Source organism: Corvus moneduloides, chromosome 8 (genome assembly GCF_009650955.1).
Source record: "Corvus moneduloides isolate bCorMon1 chromosome 8, bCorMon1.pri, whole genome shotgun sequence".
In the NCBI taxonomy this organism is placed as follows: domain Eukaryota; kingdom Metazoa; phylum Chordata; class Aves; order Passeriformes; family Corvidae; genus Corvus; species Corvus moneduloides.
In genome coordinates, this window is record NC_045483.1 from 34,912,557 (window position 1) to 34,936,135 (window position 23,579).

At 52.3% G+C, this 23,579-nt stretch overlaps 1 protein-coding gene across 1 annotated transcript in view; it reads left to right on the plus strand.

Annotated features, from left to right (window-relative positions):
* Window positions 1–9,835: 9,835 nt before the first annotated feature.
* PRKG1 (protein kinase cGMP-dependent 1) overlaps window positions 9,836–23,579 on the plus strand; it is a 370,739-nt gene continuing 356,995 nt past the window's right edge. Inside the window, exon 1 of the mRNA XM_032115877.1 lies at window positions 9,836–10,393. Within this exon, the coding sequence (XP_031971768.1) occupies window positions 10,128–10,393 (266 nt within the window). The 5' untranslated portion in view covers window positions 9,836–10,127. The remainder of the gene's footprint in view (window positions 10,394–23,579) is intronic.

Genomic DNA, 23,579 nt, shown 5'->3' on the forward strand with positions numbered 1-23,579 from the left:
CGTGTTGTTACCTCCAAGCTCTGCATCCAAAGGCAGGACACGAGCAGGCCTGAGGAGGGAAAAGCTGGGCTGTACCTCAAATCCTGCTGCCCCAAACACCCCCAGCCACAGCCAGGCTGCTCCTGGAGCTGATCCAAAGTAAATGTGGAGGGTGCTGAGGAGGAGCAGCCTTTAGTGGCATCGCCTTCCCAAGATATCCATCAGTTGTCACCCAATTTTGGCACTGGACACGACTGCGAGGAGCAGGAAGCTTTTTAGATCGGTCCCAGATGAGATGCTGAGCATTTTCCAGGAGCATTTCTGTCTGGGAATAGACAGTGGGAGGCTGAGTGGATTTGTGGCCGGCCAGGTGGCTGCCACAGCTGTGCTGTGCTGCTGGATGTCACCCCTGCCACCGCTGCCCTCAGGGGCAGGAGGGGTGGCAGGGCTTTGTTGCATGGCTGCAGAGGGGAAATGCTCTGGGGGATGAGTTTTTCCTGAAAGGTGGAACCATTTTTATTATTGATTTACAGCTGCCTAAAAATTTTGATATCTATTTTTAAAAATGTATTATAATATATACAGTAAAATTGCATATTTTAAAAGTATATAGACAGTTCAGAAAAGTCTTTGCTTAAATTTGTAATAAGGTCAAGTGATGGGAGATGACAAAAAAGGAAGTTTTTACGTTGCAATAATCTCTTTAAAAGGCTGGCAGAAAGTGATTTTTTTTTTTTTAATGGAGTTATGACAAAACTCTCAGTTTTTGTTCACGTTCACCATTTTTCAAAAATCACCCCGTGCTGAGTGGGAGGGAGGATACAGCCTTAAGAACCACAAATGCAGAGCGGGAAATTCTTCTGGGATAGCAGAGAGGGGGAAAAAAAACCCAGCAGGAATTCAGGCGTAGATGTTGAGAGCGTCTAAATTTGGCTGCTGGATTTTTGCGGCCCCAACAGGTCCCACTTGTGCAGTTTATTTTTTTCCCCCCCTCTTTATTAAAAAGAAAACTCTTTGCAGTCCGTGGTTGGAGTGTCCAGTTGTGGAAGTGCCTCCAAAGGGGGGTTAATAATATTTGTCTAAAATATACCAGAGCCCATGTGGAGTCTGGGGGATTGGGCTGGATAAAACCAGAATGAAATCCCTGCTATCCTGGGAATCGCTGGAGGGGCTTTTATTTTTTTTCCCACCAGCCTCTGATGCTGTGGAGCAGTTGTGGTGAGAGCATGGATGTGATGATACCCTTGTAGCCAAAGGAATATTTTTAGCTTCCTCATTTTCCTTAAGGAAAATGACATCCTGCTTGCAACATTTGCAGGATTAATTTAATTTATATTAATAGGGGAAGAAGTTGAAGCTGTGGGACCGTTTCCAGAGCAGTGTCATCAGCAGCAGTGAGAAAAAATGCCAGAAAGAAAGAGGAGGATATAAGGCAATATTTCCAGCTTATTGCTGCAAGAAAAATATTTAATGGGGGATATCACAGTATTTTCTATAATCTTAGAATGGTTTGGGTTGGAAGGAACCTTAAAGCTCATTCCATGCCATGGGCAGGGACACCTCCCACTGTCCCAGGCTGCTCCAAGCCCCAATGTCCAACCTGGCCTTGGGCACTGCCAGGGATCCAGGGGCAGCCCCAGCTGCTCTGGGCACCCTGTGCCAGGGCCTGCCCACCCTCCCAGGGAACAATTCCTGCCCAATCTCCCATCCATCCCTGCCCCCTGGCACTGGGAAGCCATTCCCTGTGTCCTGGCCCTCCATCCCTTGTCCCCAGTCCCTCTCCAGCTCTCCTGGAGCCCCTTTAGGCCCTGCAAGGGGCTCTGAGCTCTCCCTGGAGCCTCCTCTTCTCCAAGGGAGCACCCCCAGCTCTCCCAGCCTGGCTCCAGAGCAGAGGGGCTCTGTGAATTCATGAAATTTCACAAGAAAAAATCCTAGATTTGGGTGATTGGAATAATTTCCCCTGACTTACTGCCCGTGCAGTGTCATTGTGCTGGAAGGTTTGATGGGTTATAATTGACAGCAGAGAGTGAATTCAACCCAGTCTCCCCAGTGGCAGTGGGGTTAGAACCGGATGATCTTTAAGATCTCCCTTCTAAGCCAAGCCATTCTAGGATTCCATGGAAATGCCCGAGCAGCATCACCAGGAGCTTTCTATGACCCCAAGGAGTGGTGGATTTCTTGCACACTTCAGTAGCTGCAGGGCTGAGATGTTGTAGGACACACAGCACATCCCCACACTGCTCGTGCCCCAAGCCAACTCCAAGGCACTTTTCGAAGGTGTCAGGCAGCAAGAAATCCTGTGACAAGCTCAGAAGGAACTCAGCACACTGGCTGCTCCATGGCATCATCTCCAAAGGGATTGGGAATGCTGATTTTTTAATATAAACATCGTTGTTCCCATTTCGGGAATTACTCCGTGGTGAAAAGGCTCATATCTGTCAGTAAATTAGACACTGAGGAGGTGACACAGTTTATTAAATTACCCAGTGAAATAGGGACTAAAATGATCACCAAAGAAGGAAACAGCACAAAATTAATCCTTCCTTTTTGTGGTCTTAAAATGCCCTCCCATTGAAATCTCCTGTGTCCATAAGGCAGCTCCATCTCTTAGGAAGCTGCCATGAAACAGCTGATATTAAGAGATGGGGGCGAAAAATAGGTTCAGACTTTTGGCACTATTTAAGCAAGTCATAAATAACGGGATATTTTCTTTTTTAACGTGGTGGGGATTACTGCCTCCATCCAGCTCCTCCAAATCACACAGGGCTGTGACCTCGAGTCCACCCTGCTGCTGCTGCTGCTGCTGCAGAGGCTCTTTGCTTGCAAAAGCCAGTTTGAAAGGGAGAATGGTGGGGGTTGCAGAGGTGGAGTAAAAGGCAGGGTATTGATTTTATAAAAATCCAGCATCACCTTTGATACTCTGTTAAAGTTACACCAAGGCAGAGCTGGCACGGCTTCCAGAGGGATAATTACGGCCCCAGCCTGAGTAATGTCTGCGTGCTTCGGGCTTGCAGAGCGAGCTGCCTTTATTAGAGCGAGCAGGGATGAGAAATGAAGGCGCTGAGCCTTCCTGGGTTCAATAGCTGGCGTATTTTCCATATCTGCTGGCTGTAAACTGTTCTCTGTAGTGCCTCGTAACAGAGCAGCCGAGGGAGCCCGGAGAACGAGCTCTGGCAGCGCTGGCCGGAGCCGAGGGGTTACTTCCAGCAGCATTTTGTGTTTTGCCTCCTCTGAACGTGCGGACGTTCACCCTCCGTTGGGAGCGAGTTGTGGGAAGGCAGCACTCGATCCTTCAGGACATTCTGGGACCCCTTCCTTATGGATGGGATCGTGCCCTTTCCTTGGATAAACTCACGGGGGTCTCACTGGGCAGGCTTAAAAGCTAAAAACGTGCACTAATAAAAGGCACCAATGATGAGGGGGTCGGAAAGCTCTTCCCCAGCGCTTGTAGGAGCTGCCCGGGCTACAACCATCGCATCCTCGCCAAAAACTACGACCGTCCGTAAATTAACAGCGCGGTGTTAATACCGGGGAGGGTTGGGGTGGGTTTATCTCTGAAAAACACGGCTGTCCAGAGGTCAGCCCGGGCGGCGGCGCTGGGGCAGGGCGGAGTCGGGGCTGGGGCCGGCTCCAGGACCTGCCTCTGTGCCTCTTGATCCAGGGAGAGCGGGACACAAAATTTCTCCTGCTCTCCTCTCATTCTGCATCTCCCGCTCCGTGCCTTGAGGAGCTGCTGAGTTCCCCTGCTCGTGGCCGGGCTCTCCGGGCATGCTGGTGGGCACAGAGAGGAGCGGGATGTCACTGCTGCCGTGCCTCGGGGGTGCGCAGGGTCCCTGTCCCTCTGCTTCCAGCCGCTCCTCCTGCTGGCTCTGGGCATCCCTGGGGCGCTGCCCGTGGGCCCGCTGTGCCACCCTGGGAGGACAGCGGGACATGTGCAGGCTCCCAGCCGGGACAGGGATGCGGGGCACGGCTGGGCTGCGGAGCTTCATCCCCCTGTCCCGTGCCGCTCCTGGCTCTCTCGGTCTGCTCGCAGAGGCTTTTTAGTGCCGTGCTGGTGCTTCGTTGCCCGCTGTTTTATCTCCGTGCTTATAGCAGCTGCTTCGGGCTGAACCCGGCCCCTGCGCTGGGAGCGTTCCGGGAAGGGCCGATGGATGCGGAGCGTGGCTTCGGCTCGGTGTAGGGCCACAGGGAGGCTGTGACCCCACAGGCTTCCAGGGCCTCTTGCTCTGTGATTTTGGCCTCCCAGGAGCTGACCTTGGAGCTGCAGCAGTTGCTGGTTGTGAAGTGGTGACGCTCCTTGGTGACTCGCTGAGGCTGTCAGTGAACTCATGGAGTCGAGTCCCCAGCTGTTCTTAGTGCCATCTCCATATTATCTATAAAAATACATCGATGGAGCCATTAATGTTGACCCAAAGTAGATTAGTGAGTGTGTTTTCCTGAGTGTGTTTTCGCTCCTGTGCATCCCAAGCAGCCCAAACCAGCTGGGATATTAATAATGGCCATGTGCTGGACTGCCCCCACTCTTCAACCCCAGAGCGCCAGGGTGGGGAGGCAACTTGGGGCCTGTTCCTGCTGTCCTGCTGCTCCAGAGATTAGATTTTTCTTTAAGTGAAAGCTCTTCCCAAAACAGAGTCACAGCACAGAGCTGGGGTTCAGTAACGTGGTGAGGGCCGGGAGAGACTGTCAGAATGTGGGGCTGAGGGCAAGGGCGTAGCTGTTGGCTTAATTCACAGAAAATACATAATTATCCTTAACTCACAGCATCCTTGGAGTTTCCTCTCTGTGCTGCTGGGCCCTGGGGCTGTGAAACAACTCCAACCAGAAGTGATGTTCCTGGGGTCAAAACATGGAACTACACAGTCCATGCCAAAGAGGCGTTCAGCCGGTTTTTAAAAACCTCTTTGGGGAAAGTTACATCCTCCTTCTGATGCACATGGGATTCTTGTAGGACAAAAATTGCATTTTGGAGCAGTCAGGGGGCTGCTGCTTGATGGAGATTCCTCTGCTTTCCTTGTTCAGGAAGGACAGAGGTTTGGGAAATGGCAGCAGCACAAGTATCCCTAGGGATTTGAAACTGCCTCAGATTTTGAGAAAAGGGGATCCTCCTTTCCTGACTGGGTATCCTGGCAGAAAGGCCACAAGTGTTTATATTTAAACAGACAGAGGACTCTCCCACCCATAATTACATCTATAAACAGAAAATAGGGAAATTCATTGATAAGAGAACACAAAACTGCCTCAGGTGACCATGCTTTGAGAAAAGGGTTCCTCTATCATTTAAAAAACCTGGATGAACGTGATGGTTGTGCACCTGAAATTGTTAAATAAATAATACAGTCTCGTTCTGTCTCATTCCCAGGGTAGTATTTTTATCCCCAGACGAAGGTATTCTTCACCCTAACTTTGTTTCTACACAAGTTAATGTTCTTCTGGGAAAAACATGAAGTCTGTAAAATAAGTGATGGAAAACAACCAACCCACTCCCCTACACACACACAAAGGACCAAGAAAACCCTGAGAACTTGCCCAATGAAAGTAAAAACCCCAAAATGAAGCTTTGAAGCATTTCAGAAGTAATTAAAACACACCAGGAAGTGATCGTTCCACCGTTAAAATGAACAAACTACCTAAAGCTGCTCCTTTCTGTGGAGCAAAGAGTTCTCAAGGCCATAACTACATACACAAATAGGAAATAAGGAACTGTGTTGATAAGAGAATTTTTCTTCCTTCCCTACCAAAGAGGTTAAAAAAAACCCCACCTCCAAAATCTTCATTTGCCTTAAAAAAGAGATTAGGGAGTTGCCACTCTGCCGTAAGCTCTCTAGTATGAGGGAAGTAGTTACAACTCCGACTATTCTGTAACTCCAAAGCCTGATTGCCTTGAACCATCAGTATTTATTTAACTTAATTAGAAGCTTCATTAAAGCCTTAATGGCAAAACATACTGGGATGAGTAACTGTGCCTAAGGGGAATGAAGGTTTCCTTTCCCCAAGGGATTTGCCCACCTTCATCTTCCTCAGAGACAGCTGAATCTGCTCTGCTTTATTCCCAGCCAGGTGTGAGGGATCCTTGTTTTCCCCCTCCTGAGGCTGAGTAGAGGCACCAGAAGGTCCAGGTGAGGATCCAGGGTGGTTCCTGCATTTCCTGTCTCTACCCGAGGCCACACCTTCTCCATCCAGGTGTTTTCCACCCTGGGCCTTTCTCCTTCCACCTAGCTGCTTTGCCAGACATTCATTTTCAGTACTGATGCTTTTCTCCTACTCATCCAAGGCACTTTGACAAGAGGAACCCAGGAATGTCCTTCCAGGCTGAGTTCCTGTCCTTGTGACAGGTTCCACGGCACCGGGTTTAGAGGAGACAGGCAGAGATCCCTCCTCAGGACCCAGCTGTGCTTGCTCCCGAGGGGAATCACCCCTGCATGGTCTTTTCCTTACTCGATGACTTTCTCCCTCCTTTGGCTGAAGGGAGATGCTGTTCCCGTTTTGGGCTGGAATTTCCTCTGTCTTCCTGATGATTTTGGTTCTGGTCTTCTCCACTTGTGACTGTTGGGGGTCGGTCACCACCATTCTGGTGTGACCCGAGGCTGACTAAGGCTCCAGGGGGTTGGGGGGAGCGGTGTCAGTCCCACCTAAGAGCTCACCCTGTTCCCCCACACACTTCCCAGCTGGTTGGTTGCGGCCAGCCAACCATTCCTACAGGAGCTTTTCTCCCGATGGAGCAGGCAGAGAGGAGCACCATTAGGATGGGAATCCTTTATTTGGGGTCCGTGGTGAATCACAGACTGGTCTCAACGAGCCACGGCCAGGAGTACGGAGGCCAGTCGGTGCCCTCGGTGGATTTCTGGAGCACCATCAAACCCCTGACCCCTGCCGTGCGTCCCTGTGCCGCTCCCTGGGGATGCCGTGCCCGTTTGGGGCCGCAGCTGTCCCCAGGGACCCAGCTGGTGCTGGTGCCGAGCGGCTCGGGCTGTGCCCCGGTGCAGGAGCCGCGGCACGCCCGGAGCAGCCTGCGGAACAGGGAGAGCCGCTGCCGGCGGCCCGGGGGCTCCGGGGCTCTGCCTGGGGGCAGCACCGGGGGCTCTGTCTGCGTCTCCCGATCCACGAGCAGCGGGACACGTGAACTCCGCTGGTTTTGGGTCGGGGTCTTGGTCTGCGTGGCTCGATCCACGCGTTCAGCAGCACCTGAGTGCTCTGGTGGGGAGGTCTCTGTCTGGGTGAGCTGGTGGACGAAGGGCGCTTCTGTCTCGGTTGAGGCAGGGGTGGGGGGTGTGGAGGGCACTGCCGGGGGATTCTCCGGCGCGGTCTTGCCCGAGCAAGCCACGCAGCTCCTCAGGCGCCGGCACTGCCCGCGGGCCGCGGTGTTGCCCGGTGGCGGCACCGGGACGGGACTGGACACGCTGGAGCGCGGCCCCTGTGCCCGCGGCAGCTTGGCCGAGCTGGGATGGCTCCCGGCGCTCTGCTCCTGGAGGTGGGAATGCCGTGAGGGCCTGTCCTGACGGAGGGATGGAGCCGAACTCAGGGGCTGCAGCACCTGGGGACGGGAATGCCGTGAGGGCCTGTCCCGACGGAGGGATGGAGCCGAACTCAGGGGCTGCAGCACCTGGGGACGGGAATGCCGTGAGGGCCTGTCCCGACGGAGGGATGGAGCCGAACTCTGGGGCTGCAGCACGTGGGGACGGGCATGCCGTGAGGGCCTGTCCCGACGGAGGGATGGAGCCGAACTCAGGGGCTGCAGCACCTGGGGACGGGAATGCCGTGAGGGCCTGTCCCGACGGAGGGATGGAGTCGAGCTCGGGCAGCCCCGCGGCTGGGGCTGCTGCACCTGGATGCGAGAGGAGAAAGAGACGCGGGAGGTGTGGGATGGAGGCGGCTGCCTCGGGCCGGTGCCGGCCTCATCCCCGCCTGTCTCTGCAGCCCCATCCTTCAGCAGGTGCCTCTTGGAAGACTGAGGGCTGAGCTTCTCCTTCTCCATGGGTATCCTCTGGCAGCTATCCCGGGGAGCTGCGGCCTCCGGAGCGCGGTGCTCTGCGCTGCTGGAGGGCACAGCCCGGCATGCTCCCGAGGCAGCCCGGGCTCCGCAGTGCCACACGGGCCCTGGTGCCATCAGGAGGCGTCTCTGTGTCACAATGGCCCCGTGGCACTGTGACAGCCCGGTGTCACAATGGGCCCTGGGCACCGTGAGCCCCCTTTGTGACACAGCCCCGGGCTTTGCCATGGGACCGCACGTGCCCAAAGCGGCTGGAGGTGGCAGGACCGGGCACGGGGCAGCCCCTGCGTTCCGCTCCTGGAGACCTTGTCTTGATGGGAGCGTGTGGGGATCGCCCCGCACCCCGGGCAGCGGAGCGGGGCGCTCCCACGGCTGTGGAACATCCCCCTTTTCCCTTCCCGAGCTCCCGGGAAGGGCCGGGCTGTCCCGAAATCTCGGCTCGATCGTGTCGCCCACGAGGTGGTGCTCTCTGCCTGCCAATAAAGCCCAATGCAATTATTATTAACAATCGTTAATTAGTTCCCCCCCCCCCCCCCTTCCCCCCAGGACTGGCTGACCCCTTGGCCGCAGGGATGCTCCCAGCCTGAGGATGGGGCAGCTCCGAGCCCGGAGGTTTCCAACCACGCGTGAAAGGCTGGAGGCACAGACACAAGAGTGCAAAAACACCCCACCACCCCCACCTCCTTAAAGGAAGGAGAGGCTGCTAATTGATTTTTCCACCTTAATTTAATACTCTATCGGTACAGCCTTGTCCTCCAGCTCAGATGCTTTGCCCTCTCCTTGCCCTGTCCTAGCAGACAAGGGAGTCTGTCCCTAAAGCTTCGGCACAAGATTCCGTGGGTTGGGATGTGGACCCTGAGTGGTTCCTGGGTGCCCTGAGTGCCCAAGGCCTGGCTGTGGGGGCTGGGAAAAACCCTCTCCCCCTTTTTGCCTGCGGCAAGGGGCTCCTGAAATCCCTCCTTGGAAACAAGAGCGGTTTGGGAGGGAAATGTGATAAGGGAGCTGATGGTGCCCTTTGCCAGCCGGCATTAAAAATTCATGTGCATGATGGGCTCTTCCAAATAAGTCCGGGAAGGATGAGTTCCTCCCTCCCTGGACAATGCTGGCAAAGCACTCCGGCTGCCTCCCCCCTCAGGTGCCGCCAGGGCCCCGGTGTCTGTGCCCGGGGACGGGCTCTGCTCCCTCAGGGCGTGGGGTGCAGGCTGTCCGTGCATGGTGGGATGAGGGACACCGAGTGTCTGGGAAGCTGCGTGTCCCACGGGGTGGTGGGGGCTGGCTGCCGTGTGCTGGAGGGTGCCCTGGAGGGCAGGGAGCGGGAGGCAGCCAAGGGGGCACTGGGAGGAGGGCAGGGAGCAAGGAAACCTGGTGGGGAGGGGTGTGGAGTCCTGGATGGGGAGGGAGGCAAGTAAGCGAAAGGGGTGGGATGTGGGGAAGGATGCTGGCTGGGATGTGGCGTGCCCCAGCCATGAGGTACACGGGATAATCTGCGCAGGGAAGGATGGCGGGAGGCGTGTAACGTGCCCAGATGCCCTGTCAAGGTGGGTACCCAGGAGAGACCAACAGGGGAGTGCTGAGGGTAACGCAGCCTGGAACGTGGCGTGAGGACAGGGGTGGGATGCTGAGCTCCTTGCGGGGCGGGATGGGATGCGGAGCTCCCGAGAGGGAGAGCCGGGGTGCTGATTTCCCGGCGGGGAAAGAATGGGATGCTGAGTTCCTGGAGGGGGAGGAATGGGTTGCTGAGCCGCCGGGGGCCGGGCCGGGCGGGCCGGGGGGCGGCTCCACGTGGCTCATTAGCAGGAGGCAATTTAATATTTATGAAGTGTTCTTGTTTGAATCCCAAGTCTTCGGCTCCAGTTACAAGGAGCTGCGTCACCCTGCGATCACATGGTAATTGTTGCTATTTCCAGGATCCCAGCCTCGCAGAGTGGCACAAGAGCTCTTTTCCCTTTTCTTGTCCTTTTCCCCCCGCCGTCTTTTCCCTTGTTTGCCGCTGGTGTCGGGGCTGTTTTCGCTCGCCGTTCGGCCGGCTCGGCGCTGGCCGGCGGGCGCGGGGCGATGCCGGGGCCGCTGCCCTGAGCCGGGGCGGGCGCAGCCGCACCCCCGCCCCTGCCCCTGCCCGGGAGCCGCTCCATGAGAGCGGGACCGGCCCGGCACCCCCAAAATGACCGAGCTGGAAGGGGACTTCACCAAGCTGCTGCTGCTGAAGGAGGAGCGGATCAAGGAGCTGGAGCGGCGCCTGGGGGAGAAGGACGAGGAGATCCAGGAGCTGCGGCGGCGGCTGCACAAATGCCAGTCCGTGCTGCCGGCCCCCAGCCCGCACATCGGGCCCCGCACCACCCGGGCGCAGGGCATCTCGGCCGAGCCGCAGACCTACCGCTCCTTCCACGACCTCCGCCAGGCTTTCCGCAAGTTCACCAAGGCCGAGAGGTACGGACGGCACCCCCTTTCCCCCCTCCCGCGAACCCCGTTCCCGAGCGGGGCGGCCGGGACACCGCATCCCCCCGCCTGGGATCCCCGGCACGGACCGTGCTCGGGGCGTGGAGCGGCTCCGAGCCGCCGGGAAGGAGCCCTGCGGGGGATCGGACAGCCCTCCCTCCCTCCTTCCCTCGCTTCGCTCTTCCCTTCCCCGCCGCGACTCCGCTGCGGCTCTCGGGGGATGCTCGGCCGGAGCGCGGGGGGGCGGCGGTGCCTTCCCGGCGCTGGGAAAAGTTTGCGGCGGGGCCGGGAAGTTGTTCGGTGGCTGCTCGAGAGCCGCCAGCACCCCCGGCAGCGCCGTACGCGGGGCAGGTGCTGCCTCTCGCTCCGGCCCCCCTCTCCCGACCCCTTCCTCCCCAAAAAGCAGAGCCCACCCGCGGGCTTTGCACCGGTGTTTTGCCTCCTGTTATCCCGGTGGGACTCGCTGATCCTGGAGGACTTTTTCCACGCTAAGGATTCTATGACTCTGTTCCCCTACGCCGGTGTCAGGCACCCACAGAGGGGTTTTTTGGGGGAAGCATGGAGTCTGCATCACTCAACCGTGGGGTCTCAGGGACTCTCCTGCTTCCGTACGTGTGGGGAAACTGGGGAGCGTGGTGCTGTGCTGCCTTCTGGGGAGGTTGATGTGATGGAGAAGTTGTGAGGGTGTTGAGTGCGGTGGAGAAGCTGTGTGTGAGCACAGCGGTCACCCTGCTTTGGGCAGAAGCTGTGGCTGCTGCTTCTTCTTCTCGTGTCCTCTGTGCACAGCGATTTATTTCAGCAGAGCCTTTCCCGACGGGATTTGCGTGTGTGTGGGTGTGAATCCACAGTGCTCGCCTCAGTCCACTCCCAAACTCCAGCCCTTTCCTCCTCACCTGCCGCTCGTTAACGAGACTATTGCTCAAACGACGAGCACTTGGCTTTGGGCTTTCTTTAATTAATTATTATTCTTTTCCCTGCCTGTGGTGATTTAATAAAGCAAACTGCTGTGCCCACGAAGGTGTGTGAGTGTGAGCAGAGCATGTCCACTCGTCCTTCCCCGTGGCAGCACATCCCTTTGCCCCCCTGCCCAAGGCAGAGGCCAGGTGTTGTGGATGGAGAAGAAACCCACGTCCAACTTTTCCTTTTGCTGTTGGTTTTTTTGGAGGCAGTGATCCTCCTGAGCCTCATCTACCACAGGGAAGGTGACAGTGACCTGGCACCTGTGGTGAGGGCAGGGACCCAGTGCCCCCACCCTGTGTAATCACTTATTTAGAAGTTGTTAAACCTGCTCATGGCTCTAGCGAGGTTTAGTCCTGGCCTGAGGCTTTCCCGTGCTGTTCCCAGGTTGGGCAGCTCCAGGAAAAGCTGTGTCCATGTGATGCTGTGAAGGTCGTTTGTCCCATCCTGCACCGTTCCCATCATCCACAGATGATGTTTCAGTGGGCAGGAGAAACTCCTGGTGGGGCCTGCGGGCAGTTCCAGGCTGGAACTCTGTCCCCTGGCATCTCTCATGCCTCAGCCTCGCTCATGGTAGCCATGACAATGGTAACCAAGCCAGTCTGGGACTGCTTTTGGGTTTTAATTCTTAATTCTTCCTTTAATTACACTTAATTCTTCTCCCATCTCGTTGCTGGGAGAGCGGCGGGCAGCTCCGTGGTGTGCTGAGCACGTTGCACCCACAAGCTCCCTTTTACCCCTGTTTCCCCCCAAATCCCTCCCCACCACGGGTTAGATCGAGGTGTGCTTTCCTAGCAGTGTCTGGGTCCTTGATCCAGTTCCAGGATGCTGTCCTGGGATTGGGGAGCACAGGGCTGTGCTGCAGAGGCCTGTGCCAGGAGCACGACGAGCTCTCCCCTCTCCCGATGCCGACCGGTGGCAGGAATGGCTCTGGCTGGTGCCAGCTCCCCTCAGCATCCCCGGGGCTTTCTCTGGCTCTGGCACCTCAGGACTGCTGACAGCACTCGGCTGATTTATTTATGGGGGAGCTCATGTACCTCCAGCAGCCTCCTGCCTGCACTCCAGCGGCAGCAGCAGCATCCCAGCTCTCCCTCATGCAGGTCCTCGGCTCCCTGCGAGGCTGAGGATGGGGAGCACCTCTTTTCCAAAACCCACAGGCAACTTCCAGGCCATAAAACCCCCAAGGGGATGTTCAGACCCGTCTGTTTTCAACTGAATGCCGACAGAAACCTTTTTACCTGAGACCAACCTCCAAACACTTTCTCACCTCTGAAGATAAAGATGTAGCTATCGACAATATAATTTGGTTTATTTAGGGCACACTTGTGTGCAATACACACTGACATGGAAAACTTTCAAGGAGTTGAAAGCAGCAAACTACGGGATGACAGGAACTCAAACAGGGATAAATCCCAGCTGAAAGCAGAGAATGGGGTTTGTTTTAAATATGTTGTGCCTCTTGTAATGCATATTGTCACGTCCAGCAAGGTCAGAGTTGCAAAGACTTGCAGAGATCCAAGGAAAGGGGATGTGAAACCAGAAATGTGTTGAAGGATGTGTTATCTTCGGTCTGGATGTGTGTCTTTATGCTGCTGTTCCTCCTGATAACACAGAAATACAAATTTTAATGGCAGAAAGCATTGCTGTGTTGATGGCCAGGTGTATAGAGCTATCCATGTATCTACAATCAATCTGTAAATTAGATTTTCTTTCAAAATAGCCGCTTTCTGTGCCTGTTGTCAAAATAATTCCTCCCCGTCATTCCCTGATCCGTTCCTGCCAGCAGAGATTTGAGTTGAGAGAGGAGCCCCACTTCTTGTAAATGATTCCTTAATTTATTTATGCTCAGTGAGTTTTTACTCGCTTTCACCCACAGCCAGGGAGTGTTTCAGATCACACCAGGCCTCGGGGCTGTCTGATCCAGCACCTGCCAGTCCCTTATGGCAATCCAAAGAAGGAAAACCAGCTTGTCCCTGTTTTTCCTGGCGGGGTGGGAGCCATCCGTGGATGATGCAGCAATCCAGGCACTTTGCTAAAGTGATCCCCAGTTGCTAAGCAAAGGCACTGCAGATGATCAATGATGCACAAAGTAAATGCTGAGGTGTGGCAAAGCCGGGCCTAAGAGCTGGATCAGCCCTGCCTGTCCCTGCACCCAGGGGTGCTCATTGGTGGCTCCTCAGCACCCAGAGGTGCTCTGTGCCCCAGGAGTGATTGACCTGAGCCATAATCCCACCTCAAACCATCCTCCCGGGAAATTCCAGTGGCTGCCTGCCTTAATTTCGAGGCACAACATCTAATTCCAGCTAAATCCTGCTTATCTGGGGTGGGAAGCTGCCTTCAAACCCGGGCGGCGCGAAACGACTTTGGGAACGTTTTTGGAATAGCTGAATCTTTGCTGTGCCAGAGCCGTGCCTGAAGCCCTGGCCCTGCAGGCAATTCCACTTTTTGTGTGTGGTTATATCCTCAACTTCCCAAATGCAGCTCGGGCCGTGCCATCCCGGGGTTTTTCCATGCTGCTTTGAGTCTGACACAGTGCTGTAGGCTCAGCAGCGTTTGAGACTGATGAGTTTCCCCACGCTGGTCCCGGTAATTTACCCATCCTCCTTGGCTCCCTAACTTTCTCTGCAACTTTTGAACAGATTTCCCCCCTTTTCTTACTTTATTTCAGGAAGCATTTGCCACAAGATGGCAGTGGGGCCTAGCGTTTAAGGCGAGGTATTGGGGTGTATTGTGGTTTCAGCCTCCCAGCCCTGGACCAGTACTCCTGCAGGTGGTTTTCCAGATAAAATCAGGCATGAATCCTTGCTTCTCCTGCTTCCACCTTCCCTGAGGTGTTGGGGGACGCTTTGCTGAGGGACTGTGATCACCCAAGGTGTTTAAACTCAGGGTTAAAGGCTTTGGGTGGTCTCTGTGGTGCCGGGGATAGAGGACTGGAGTGGATGCCCTTGACTTTATGCAGCAAAACTTGGGCTAAGCTGGTGTTTGCTGATGGCTGTGGCAGGATCAGTCCATCTCTGGGGTTTGGGTCCTGCCCAGGCCAGGACCAGCCATGACCAGAGTAAAAACTGGGCAGCCTGGGAGGTCTTCAGTCCAAAACTCAAGGCAAAGTCACCTTTAGAGCTGGGCCAGGGCTGCCCCAGGCTAAAGCAGAGACGTCCTGCACAGCCCTGTAATTCTCCATTACTTTTCCCCCCCAAAGCACTTTTGTCTCACATCTCCACCACCCCTGGAGCTGCTCTGTCGATGGCCTCCACGCCCTGAGCATGGCAGGAGGGATGTTCCCCCTCCCTGGAGCCGTGTCCTTCCTCCCTCAGCCCCTTTCTGGGAACTGAGCTGCCTGCCCGCGTTAATTTAGCCATGATCTCATCAGCTGCCAGCCACTAAAGCGATATCGATCCTGCGCTCAGCCTGCCCGTGAAAAACAACCCAGCTGCTTCCCCACTGCCTGGAACCACCCTCCCTCGGGGCCTGGGCAGCCTGCAGAAGGGGCTTTTGCCTCACCTTTTTACTGGTGGGAGACAAGTGTGTGACACTTCAGCCTTCAAACTAAAGAAGGACAGTTTGGGACTGTGCTCTTGCAATATTTGACACCACTCAGCTATGTCTGAAATAGTTCAAACAGGGAGCTATTGCTCGATCCGAGTCTGCTCTGTCTCTCTGGAAGGGTCAGCATCGCTTTGCAAAGCTCAGAGGAAGGATAACAGTGATTTTGACATTAATTACGACTCTAAAAATGCCTCTCTTCCTCATTTACCCATCCCCAATCCAGTCCCAGCCGCTCCCGATGCGCTACAACAGCAAATTCCTTGGATGCTTCAGGCCTGGGTGATCCCCACCAAAGATCAGAAGGATTTTATTAGCTGGAATTATATTGGCAGAGGAGGAATTAGCGCTGCTCTCGTTGCTTGTTGTGACGGGAGCGCGTGGCTGCTCCAAGGGAGGGAAACACAGAGGGGATTTGACAGGGTTGTTTAACTTTGGGGAGAGCTGGAAAATATTCCAAAGAGAGGGATGGCAATGGGAGACAGACTCTTTGCTCGCTCCTCCCTGCTCTTTTGGATGGAGCAGCTTGTGGCACGAAGCAGTGGAGGGTATTGAGTGAAAATGGAGGGGACAAGGGGGTTGTCACTGTAGGGAGAGGTGTGACATCAGCCCCTCGAGAAGCCCAAGGTCAGACAAATAAGCACGGAAGGGTTTTAGAAAGGGAGAGCAGCAAATGTTTATGGTTAATCAATGGAAATAATTTCCTGTCTTTTAATTTTTAATGGGCTGAACTCACTGCTCCCCCCCTTCCCTGGGCATCGCTTCCCTTTGGTTTACAGGAGACCTGAAAATCGAGCCAGGATGGGGGGAAATTTGGCTCCCAAAGGGCATCAGATGGTGCCTTTCCACTGGGTACAGCCTGGCGTCCGTCTGTCTGTCTGTCACCAGCAGCCCTGCTGATCCAATCCACCTCTTCCACTGTATCCCTCCGGTGCCTCCTCATGGGCACAGTGGCATCACTGCCAGGGCAGCACAGCAAAAGCACCTAAACTCAGTTTGCTCTTCCACCTCCTGCAGAAATAGTGCAAAACAGGTATTAATTAACATATAAACATCTGAATTTTTTTAAAAAAAAGATTAATTTATATATAAACATGTGAAATGAAAGAAAAATTCAGTTATTCGATGTGATCCCTGGTCCTGGTGAAGAAAAGAAGGACAAGATGGCAGGATTATCATTTTTCTGAGTGGTTTGGGATGAAAACTTGGACCCTTTGGCTTTGCTGCGTGTTTCTCAGTTGTACCCCGAGGAGGGGCACCCACATCCCAAGGCTGCCCTCAGCAGGAGTGGGACAGGCCGGGCTGGGCAGGGAATGAGGCAGTGCCCATCCCTGGCTGACGCAGGCTCCGTCCCAGCGGCGTCATCCCAAATTCTTTCTTCGGCCTATTTTTAAATGCCTCAAGTCAGAAGGTTTTTGGAGCCTCCCTTGGGGCACCAAACCACAGGCCCAGAGATTCCCAGGCAGCTGCCAGATCTCTGCATCCCCCACCTTCCCTCTGCCCGGAGCTCTGCTTCCCAATCCCTGAAAACCTGGTTACATGTGGGCTCTAAACCTCAGCTGTGCTCCCAGGCAAGGCCACCCTGAACTGCTTTTCTCTCCCAGATCTTTGATTGGACTGGATTTATAAAAACACAGAAAGTTGGGAGTTGGGATTGTGCTGTTTTTCTGCAGCAGCTCGTGGGTGTCACTTGGGTTGGAGGAGAAAAAGGGTCCTGTGTCCCTCTTGCCGCTGCGTTTTTAAAAGTGGCACATGGATGTGGTGATGTAAAACTGCTTGGCCTTATTCACTCTGGATTTGGCCTATTTTATATAATTTTTGTCAGGTTTTTAAGATCATTTTTGTCAGAATTTTTGTGTCACTTTTGTAGGAATTGTTCTGTCACTTTTGTCAGAATCGTCCCACGGAAAAGGTAATTCTCCAGTGAAAATCCCCCCTGGGTGGTGAAGTCTTATCAGAGTAAAATGGCATAGAAAGGACTAAAACAAAACTCAGAGTGCCTCTTTCCTAATGAGAAACTTCAGGAAAAATCCTTCCCAAGATACCCACTTGGTTGTGGAGCTGATGCAGGTCCTGGAAAATCTCTAACAGAGCTTGGCACGGGGCTTCCTGAAGAGCTTTCCCCTCTGCTGTGACCTCCTGAGTGGAAAAGATGAGGGTTGGAGGGGTTTTTTTTAATAGATTTTTTTCCGTGTCTCGCTCATGGGTGTTCTTGGAGCATTTTTGTTCCATTAGTAATAAAACTCTGTAGTCACAAACGAGGAAGAGGAGGCTAAAAAAGGAGGGAGGGAGGCTGAGCTCAGGCCGTGGGTGGTGGCAGGAGCTGAGATGATCCTGGGGACCCCCAAGGATAAATTATTAAGATAATTTTAAATTTAAAATTCAGTTTTTGGATTAAATTTGTGTTGGGGGCTGAGCCTGAGGGTTGTGCAAATTGCTGCAGGAGAAGGGGAGAAGCTCTCTGAGAATGGGATATGGGTGTAAATAGATTTGGCAGTGATTCTCTTGGCTAGTCCTGGTTTTGAGACATTTTAAGGTGTGAAATGGGGTGAAAGCATCCAGCTGATGGCGGGAAATTAATGACAGGCTGGTGGGGTGATGGAAAACTCAAACAGCAGCCACAGGGGGAGAAAACAAAGGATTATTTAATATAAAATGCCCAGAAGGAAATTGTGCAGCTGGGAAACAGGTTCAGGAGAAGTATCTTAATATTTGGGATTTCTGGCCCAAAGTTTGCACTAAAGGAGGCTGTGATTGATTGATTGATTGATTGCAGCAAGCACAGCAGAATTGGAATCCTGAGTTGTTTTCATTTGCATTTTACTCTTTCTTGGGAGTTTCTATAAAATCCTCCCAGGTGAAAAACCACCGCCAGGATTTCAAGTATAAAAATTCTGCTTAAAAAAAAAAACCAAACCAAAAAGTTCTGTTGAGCTGTTTGCAATAAGGGATCAGATCCTGAATCTCGGAATTCCACTTTCCATTTCTGTATCTGCCCTGTATTGACAATATTTAACTTTTTTTAACTTGTTAATGCTTCAGTTTCTGAGGAGCCGTGCTCTGTATTATTTTTCCTGTGGTGTGTGGAAGTGGGAAGGATAACTGGGAATAATTCTTTGAGACCCCAAAGAACTACACCCAAATCCTCTGAGTGCCTCAACACAAAATTTTGGTGCTTGTAATTATTAAGCCAAAATTTCAAATTTAAGAACCGGGGTCTGTGGGAAAAGCAGGAAGTGATCCCTTAAAATTGCATCCCAAAGGTGGCTTCCAGCTGGGCTGTTTTTAAGGAATGTCAGAAGTGACTGTGGAGCAGGGAAAGAGGCAGGGAGAGACACTTGGGTAGTTGCTACACTTATTAAAATGTGTCTTTAAAGAAAATCAGGTAGCTGGAAGCAATAAATACATCCAACGTCCCCTCTTGCTCCAGCTCATGGGCTTTTTGACATTCAAGGGAAAATAAATCCGTGCCTGTGGAAATAGGACAAGGTTCTGAAGGTTTGGAGGAGTTTGGAAAGGCAGAATGGAGGAAAGCTGGGAAGGAGCTTCCAGGAGGGTGCGGAAAGCACCGGGAAGTTGCTCGATCTGGGAGAATTTGGCAGCGCCAGGGCTGTATCTCGAGGGGGGTTTTGCTTCCCATCTGCCAGCCCACCCAAACCAGTCTGGGATTCTGCTTTTTCTGCATTCTGTGTTCACCCGTTTCACAAAGCCTTGAAATGGCATTTCTGATGCCCATTTCAGCCTGCATGGAGGCAGGAAAAATATCCCCCAAATCAGCTCTCAGAGGGGAAATTTTCGTGGAATGACAGTGAGAGTATGTTCTATCAATAGACAGCAGCCACCTCCTCGGCTACCTTGTTGCTGTCTTCTCTGTAGTTCAGAAAAGGACTGCTCAATATTTAAAAAATTAAACGACTAAAATGAAAGCAGCATAAAAGGTGGTGGTTGTGGGGTTCCCCTCTCACCCCCCATTGATTTTCATGCTACTTTATGAAATCTGTGTCAAGTAAAGGGTAAAATCTCCATGTTCCCTTTCATCCCATAATGCAAGGCTGGGCTCTCCCTGCCAGGAGCACGTTTCTCACTTTGATCTGCAGGTTTATGATCACATGCCCAATCCAGGGAAAAGGCTGGATTGCCTTTTGGGAAGCACAGACCGGAGCAATTGCTCTCCCCTGCAGAAACCCTGACTTTTTAAATCTTCTTCCCCACATTTCTCAGCACTGCTGGGGCAGAGAGAGTTGAAGCCAAATTGAAATTTGTCCCTCCCCTCTGTGACATTAAAATAATCACTTAAAAAAATAAGAATTTCAAAGTGTTTTATCTTTTGATAGGAGAACGCTCATTGCAACTTCAACCAGAAACTTGTTCCTCTAGGGGAAGATGTTGGGAAAATACAGGTTGAGCTGGTGTGGGTATTAGGAATATGAAATTTTTTACTCCATAAATCCATATGTTTGGAGGCAGAAAAGCAAAAAGGGAAGTGGAAATGGTGCCATGGGTCAACTGAAGGCTGGTTTTAGGGAAATTTTGGGCTCTGATTTATCTCTCCTGAGTCTGTGCAGCCAAATCCATCCTAAAGCATGAGTTGCAGGGACCATTTGATTTTGGGACAGTTGTGTCTCACACACCCAGTTCCTGCTGCTGCTGCTTGCTGTCTCTTGCACCTTTTTGGCTGGGTTGACCCTTAAATTGTAGTTTTTACTCTGAGATTAAAAGCAGGTACAGCTGATTCCCATATTTTTTGTTGGGCTGGTTGATTTCTATTTTGGGGAGCCTTCTCCTTCTCCTTCTCCTTCTCCTTCTCCTTCTCCTTCTCCTTCTCCTTCTCCTTCTCCTCCTTCTCCTTCTCCTTCTCCTTCTCCTTCTCCGTCTTTCTCCTTCTCCGTCTTTCTCCTTCTCCTTCTTTCTCCTTCTCCTTCATTTTGTTGCCAAATATTCAGTAGTGAAAAAACAACTCTCTTTTAAAAGCTTTAAATCAAAAGGAAAACACAGGGGGAAACTTGACATGGAAGTTTCTATTCCGTGGATCTCCCCAGCCAGCTTTTCTTGGATGGCTCCTGCCCAGGCAGCCCATAAAAAGTCCACTGGAGCTGGTTTCGCCCCAGTGACTCCTTTCCTGACCCTGCTCTGAGCCTGTGATTCTCTGGGAACTGGAAGCAGCAGCTCCCTGTGTGGGTGTTGTGCTCATGGCGTTCACAGGGTGAGGGGGAACACTGAGCTGATAATTCCCTCCATCCCCATTCCAGCCTGCAGAAGTTGGGCTGGCGGCATCTGTAAATCCAGAGTGTGACCCTGATTTGGGGAGAGAGATTTAAAATCACATTTGTGGCTGCTTCAGAACCCTTCTGGCGGGGCTGGGAGATGCTGGGTGGCAGAGGATGAAGGGGAAGCGCTGCAGCTCCATCAGTGGGAATCTCAGCCCCCAAGGGGGAATCTCAGCCCCCAAGGGGGAATCTCAGCCCCTAAGGGGGAATCTCAGCCCCAAAGGGGGAATCTCAGCCCCAAGGGGGAATCTCAGGAGGTCGCTGGGGCTGGCCGTGCTCATCCAGCCCCGTTTGCAGGAGCTGAGCCCGTGGCCTCTGTGCAGGTTTTGTTTCCACTGGTGCATTTCTGTCATTAATAAAATCACCCTCTTCCCATCCCGCTCCAAACCCTGCCGGTGACCGGGGCGGCCCCGCGGTCCCTGCGAGCTGCAGGGAACATTAATTGCCCTAATTGCTCTGCTTTAAAGACTGGTTCCACATTTCCAGCCTGAATCTGTCAGCTTCCCGGCCCAGCTGCTCATCCTGCCCTGGCTGTTTGCTGTCCTTCCCACGCTTCTCCCGAGCGCTTTTCCCTCACTTTTAACCCCCCTGCGCCAGGATGAAAACCCCTGGAGCTGGAGATGCTCTCAAGGAGCTCGAGTTTGTGACTCAGCCACTTCCCAGCAGCCTTTTGATTGCATTACATGGCTGCAAATGCTTTTCTCAGCCCAGCTTGCAGGTGATTTAATAAAACTTGCTAAGCTCATTCCACGAGATCTGTTTTCCATAGGGGGCCCTGTGGGTTGGCATTTGTTGTCTTGCCTTAATTTTTCCAGCAATTAAATGGAGGCTCGTGCATCCCAAAGGACGGGCAGGATTTGATGTCAGGCTGACACAATTACCTGTGGGACTTCATTTACCTGCTAAAATCCTGGCCGAGTGTTCGCTTTCCTCTGGCTCTCCAAAGTGGATTGTTTTGCATTCCAGAACTCAGCAAAGATCAAGAGCAGAGCAAACTCAGTGACCCTCTGGCCCGCCTTTTATTGGAAATTTAAAAACCCACTGTGTAAAGACCTGATCCATTCTGTTTTCCAGTATTTTGGCTGTCCATAATTCATATCCTGATCTGTGTTTTATCTGTTAAGGTGCTGACCCATGAGATCATTTTTTATCCAGGGACTTGCCCAATATTTTCCTTGCTAAGGCAGCTGTGACCATGAGTTTAGTGCCCCATCATGTGACTCTTCCTGCCCCCCTCAATTAATGGGAATGAAGTGAGATTTGGGCAGTTTTACTGTGCTGCTGATGGGCAGGAGGTTTTTCTTTCCAGCCCATGCTGCCTGGGCAAAACTGTGCTAACACTTCCGTTTAATTAGACAAAATCCCTCCTCATTTTATTTTATTTTATTTTATTTATTGTATTTTATTGTATTTTTATTTAATTGTGTTGTATTTTTGTATTTTATTTTATATTTTATTTTATTTTATATTTTATTTATTGTATTTTATTGTATTTTTATTGTATGGTGTTGTATTTTATTTTATTTTATGGTATTTTATGTTGTATTTTATTTTATTGTATATTTTATTTTATTTTATTTTATTTTATTTTATTTTATTTTATTTTATTTTATGTTTTATACCTTTCCTCTTAGTCTGAGGCACATGGTCCAGGGAGCAGGGGTGGTCTTTGGCCTGGAGAACATCAGGATTGCCACGAGTGTCTTGCTGAGGACATGAGGATGTTCTGGTGATGTTTCTTCTGCCCTTTTCTCTCCGCTGGTCCCATCCCAAGCGCTTCTCTCCCCAGTCCCCATCCTAAGGGGCAGATTTAAGGAGCAGGATTTGAGGGAGAAGCCGAGGTGCTGCTTCAGGCTGCTCGTTCTTGCAGCAAAAGGTGCCTGAGCCTGGTACCCCCTAATGAAACCGGGGAGGGAATGATTTCCCACTGTGGGGGGAAGCATTTTCCGCTGACGTTATCTCACTTTGGCCTTCAGACCCAACACAGGGATAATGGGGTAATTACAGCCCGATTTGATGTGCTCAGGCATCACTTTCATTCCAGACAAACGTTCCTGGAGAAGGGAAATGTCATCCCACTGCTGGCTGATCTTGAAAAGCTCAATGTGGTCGCTCGCTTTTGCCTTCCCAAGTCTGGTTTCCCCTCGTGCGCATCTCCAGCCGTATCCAGGGTAATGAGTGTGTTCATCAGGGGGATAAAGCAGGCATGGACCCTCAAAAAAATGAGAATTTACTGATCCCCAACCAGTAAAAGTGTCCAGGAGGTTAAACAGAGTTTTATCTTTTTAAGTGTGCTTCTCATTCAGGAGCACTGGAGGAAAAATCAGGCTGGAAATGAGGAACGGCGCAGGTTTGTTTGGGACTTGGAGCTTTGGCATCTCCCAAAGAAGGTCAAGCCCTGTGTGGAATTTTATTGCTCTGCACAACTCCCTGACAAGAGGGGGCAGCCAGGGGGATTCCGGCTCTGTTCCCAGGAAGCAGGGACAGGATGAGGAAATGGCCTCAAGTTGCTCCAGAGGGAGTTTAGATGGGATAGAAGGGAAAATCCCTTCACCAAAAGGGTGGTCAGGCCTTGGAAGGGGCTGCCCAGGGAAGTGGTGGAATCACATCCCAAACCTGTGGATGTGGCAGCTGGGGACGTGGGTTAGAGGTGGCCTTGGCAGCGCTGGGGAATGGTTGGACTCAATCTCAGAGGGGTTTTCCGACCTTTAGGATCCTCTGTGGAGGATGAACCACCAAGCCCTAAAAACCCTGGCCTGTTGGTAAATGTTCTGATTTGGGCAAATTTAGAAATATATCCTCTGAGAGAAGGCAGGTCACAACCAGCCCTCCCCCACCAAGTTCGGGAAAAAATAAATTTTCCTCGGAGGAAAGTGAAAGAGATAAAAACGGTTTATTTAACAAACACACAGGAAAAGGATAATAATGCTAAATAATAAAACTTCTGGCTGTGGAGAGAAACCTGGGGAAATTTCCGAGTCCTTCCATAGATCTCTCTCTCCCCCTCCTCGGAGCTGGGACGGGGTGGTGGGCCCACCTCCAGGGCCAAGACCTCGGTGGAAATTCCTCCCGATGTATTCTGATGTTGAAACCGTCCAGCAGAGCAAAAAAAATAAAGGAAAAACAAAGTCCCAGGAAAACAAAAGTTCAACTTTCTGTCTCTCTCCAGAGAAAGAAAAAGGAGCTGAAAAACTGGCTGAAAGCAAGCAGGCTGCTTCCCCACCCTCACTCTGCAGAAGCAGACAGGTTTTATCTCTGTGTTCTCAGAACATGAAAACAAACTCCTTTGAAGAAGTACACTTTTCTCTCTCCCCTCTCAGGCTCAGTTTAAAGGCACAGAAAGGCACGTATACTAATTTCTGGGCATAGTGCAGCGATAGGGAATACAACATCAAGTCACCCCAATACAG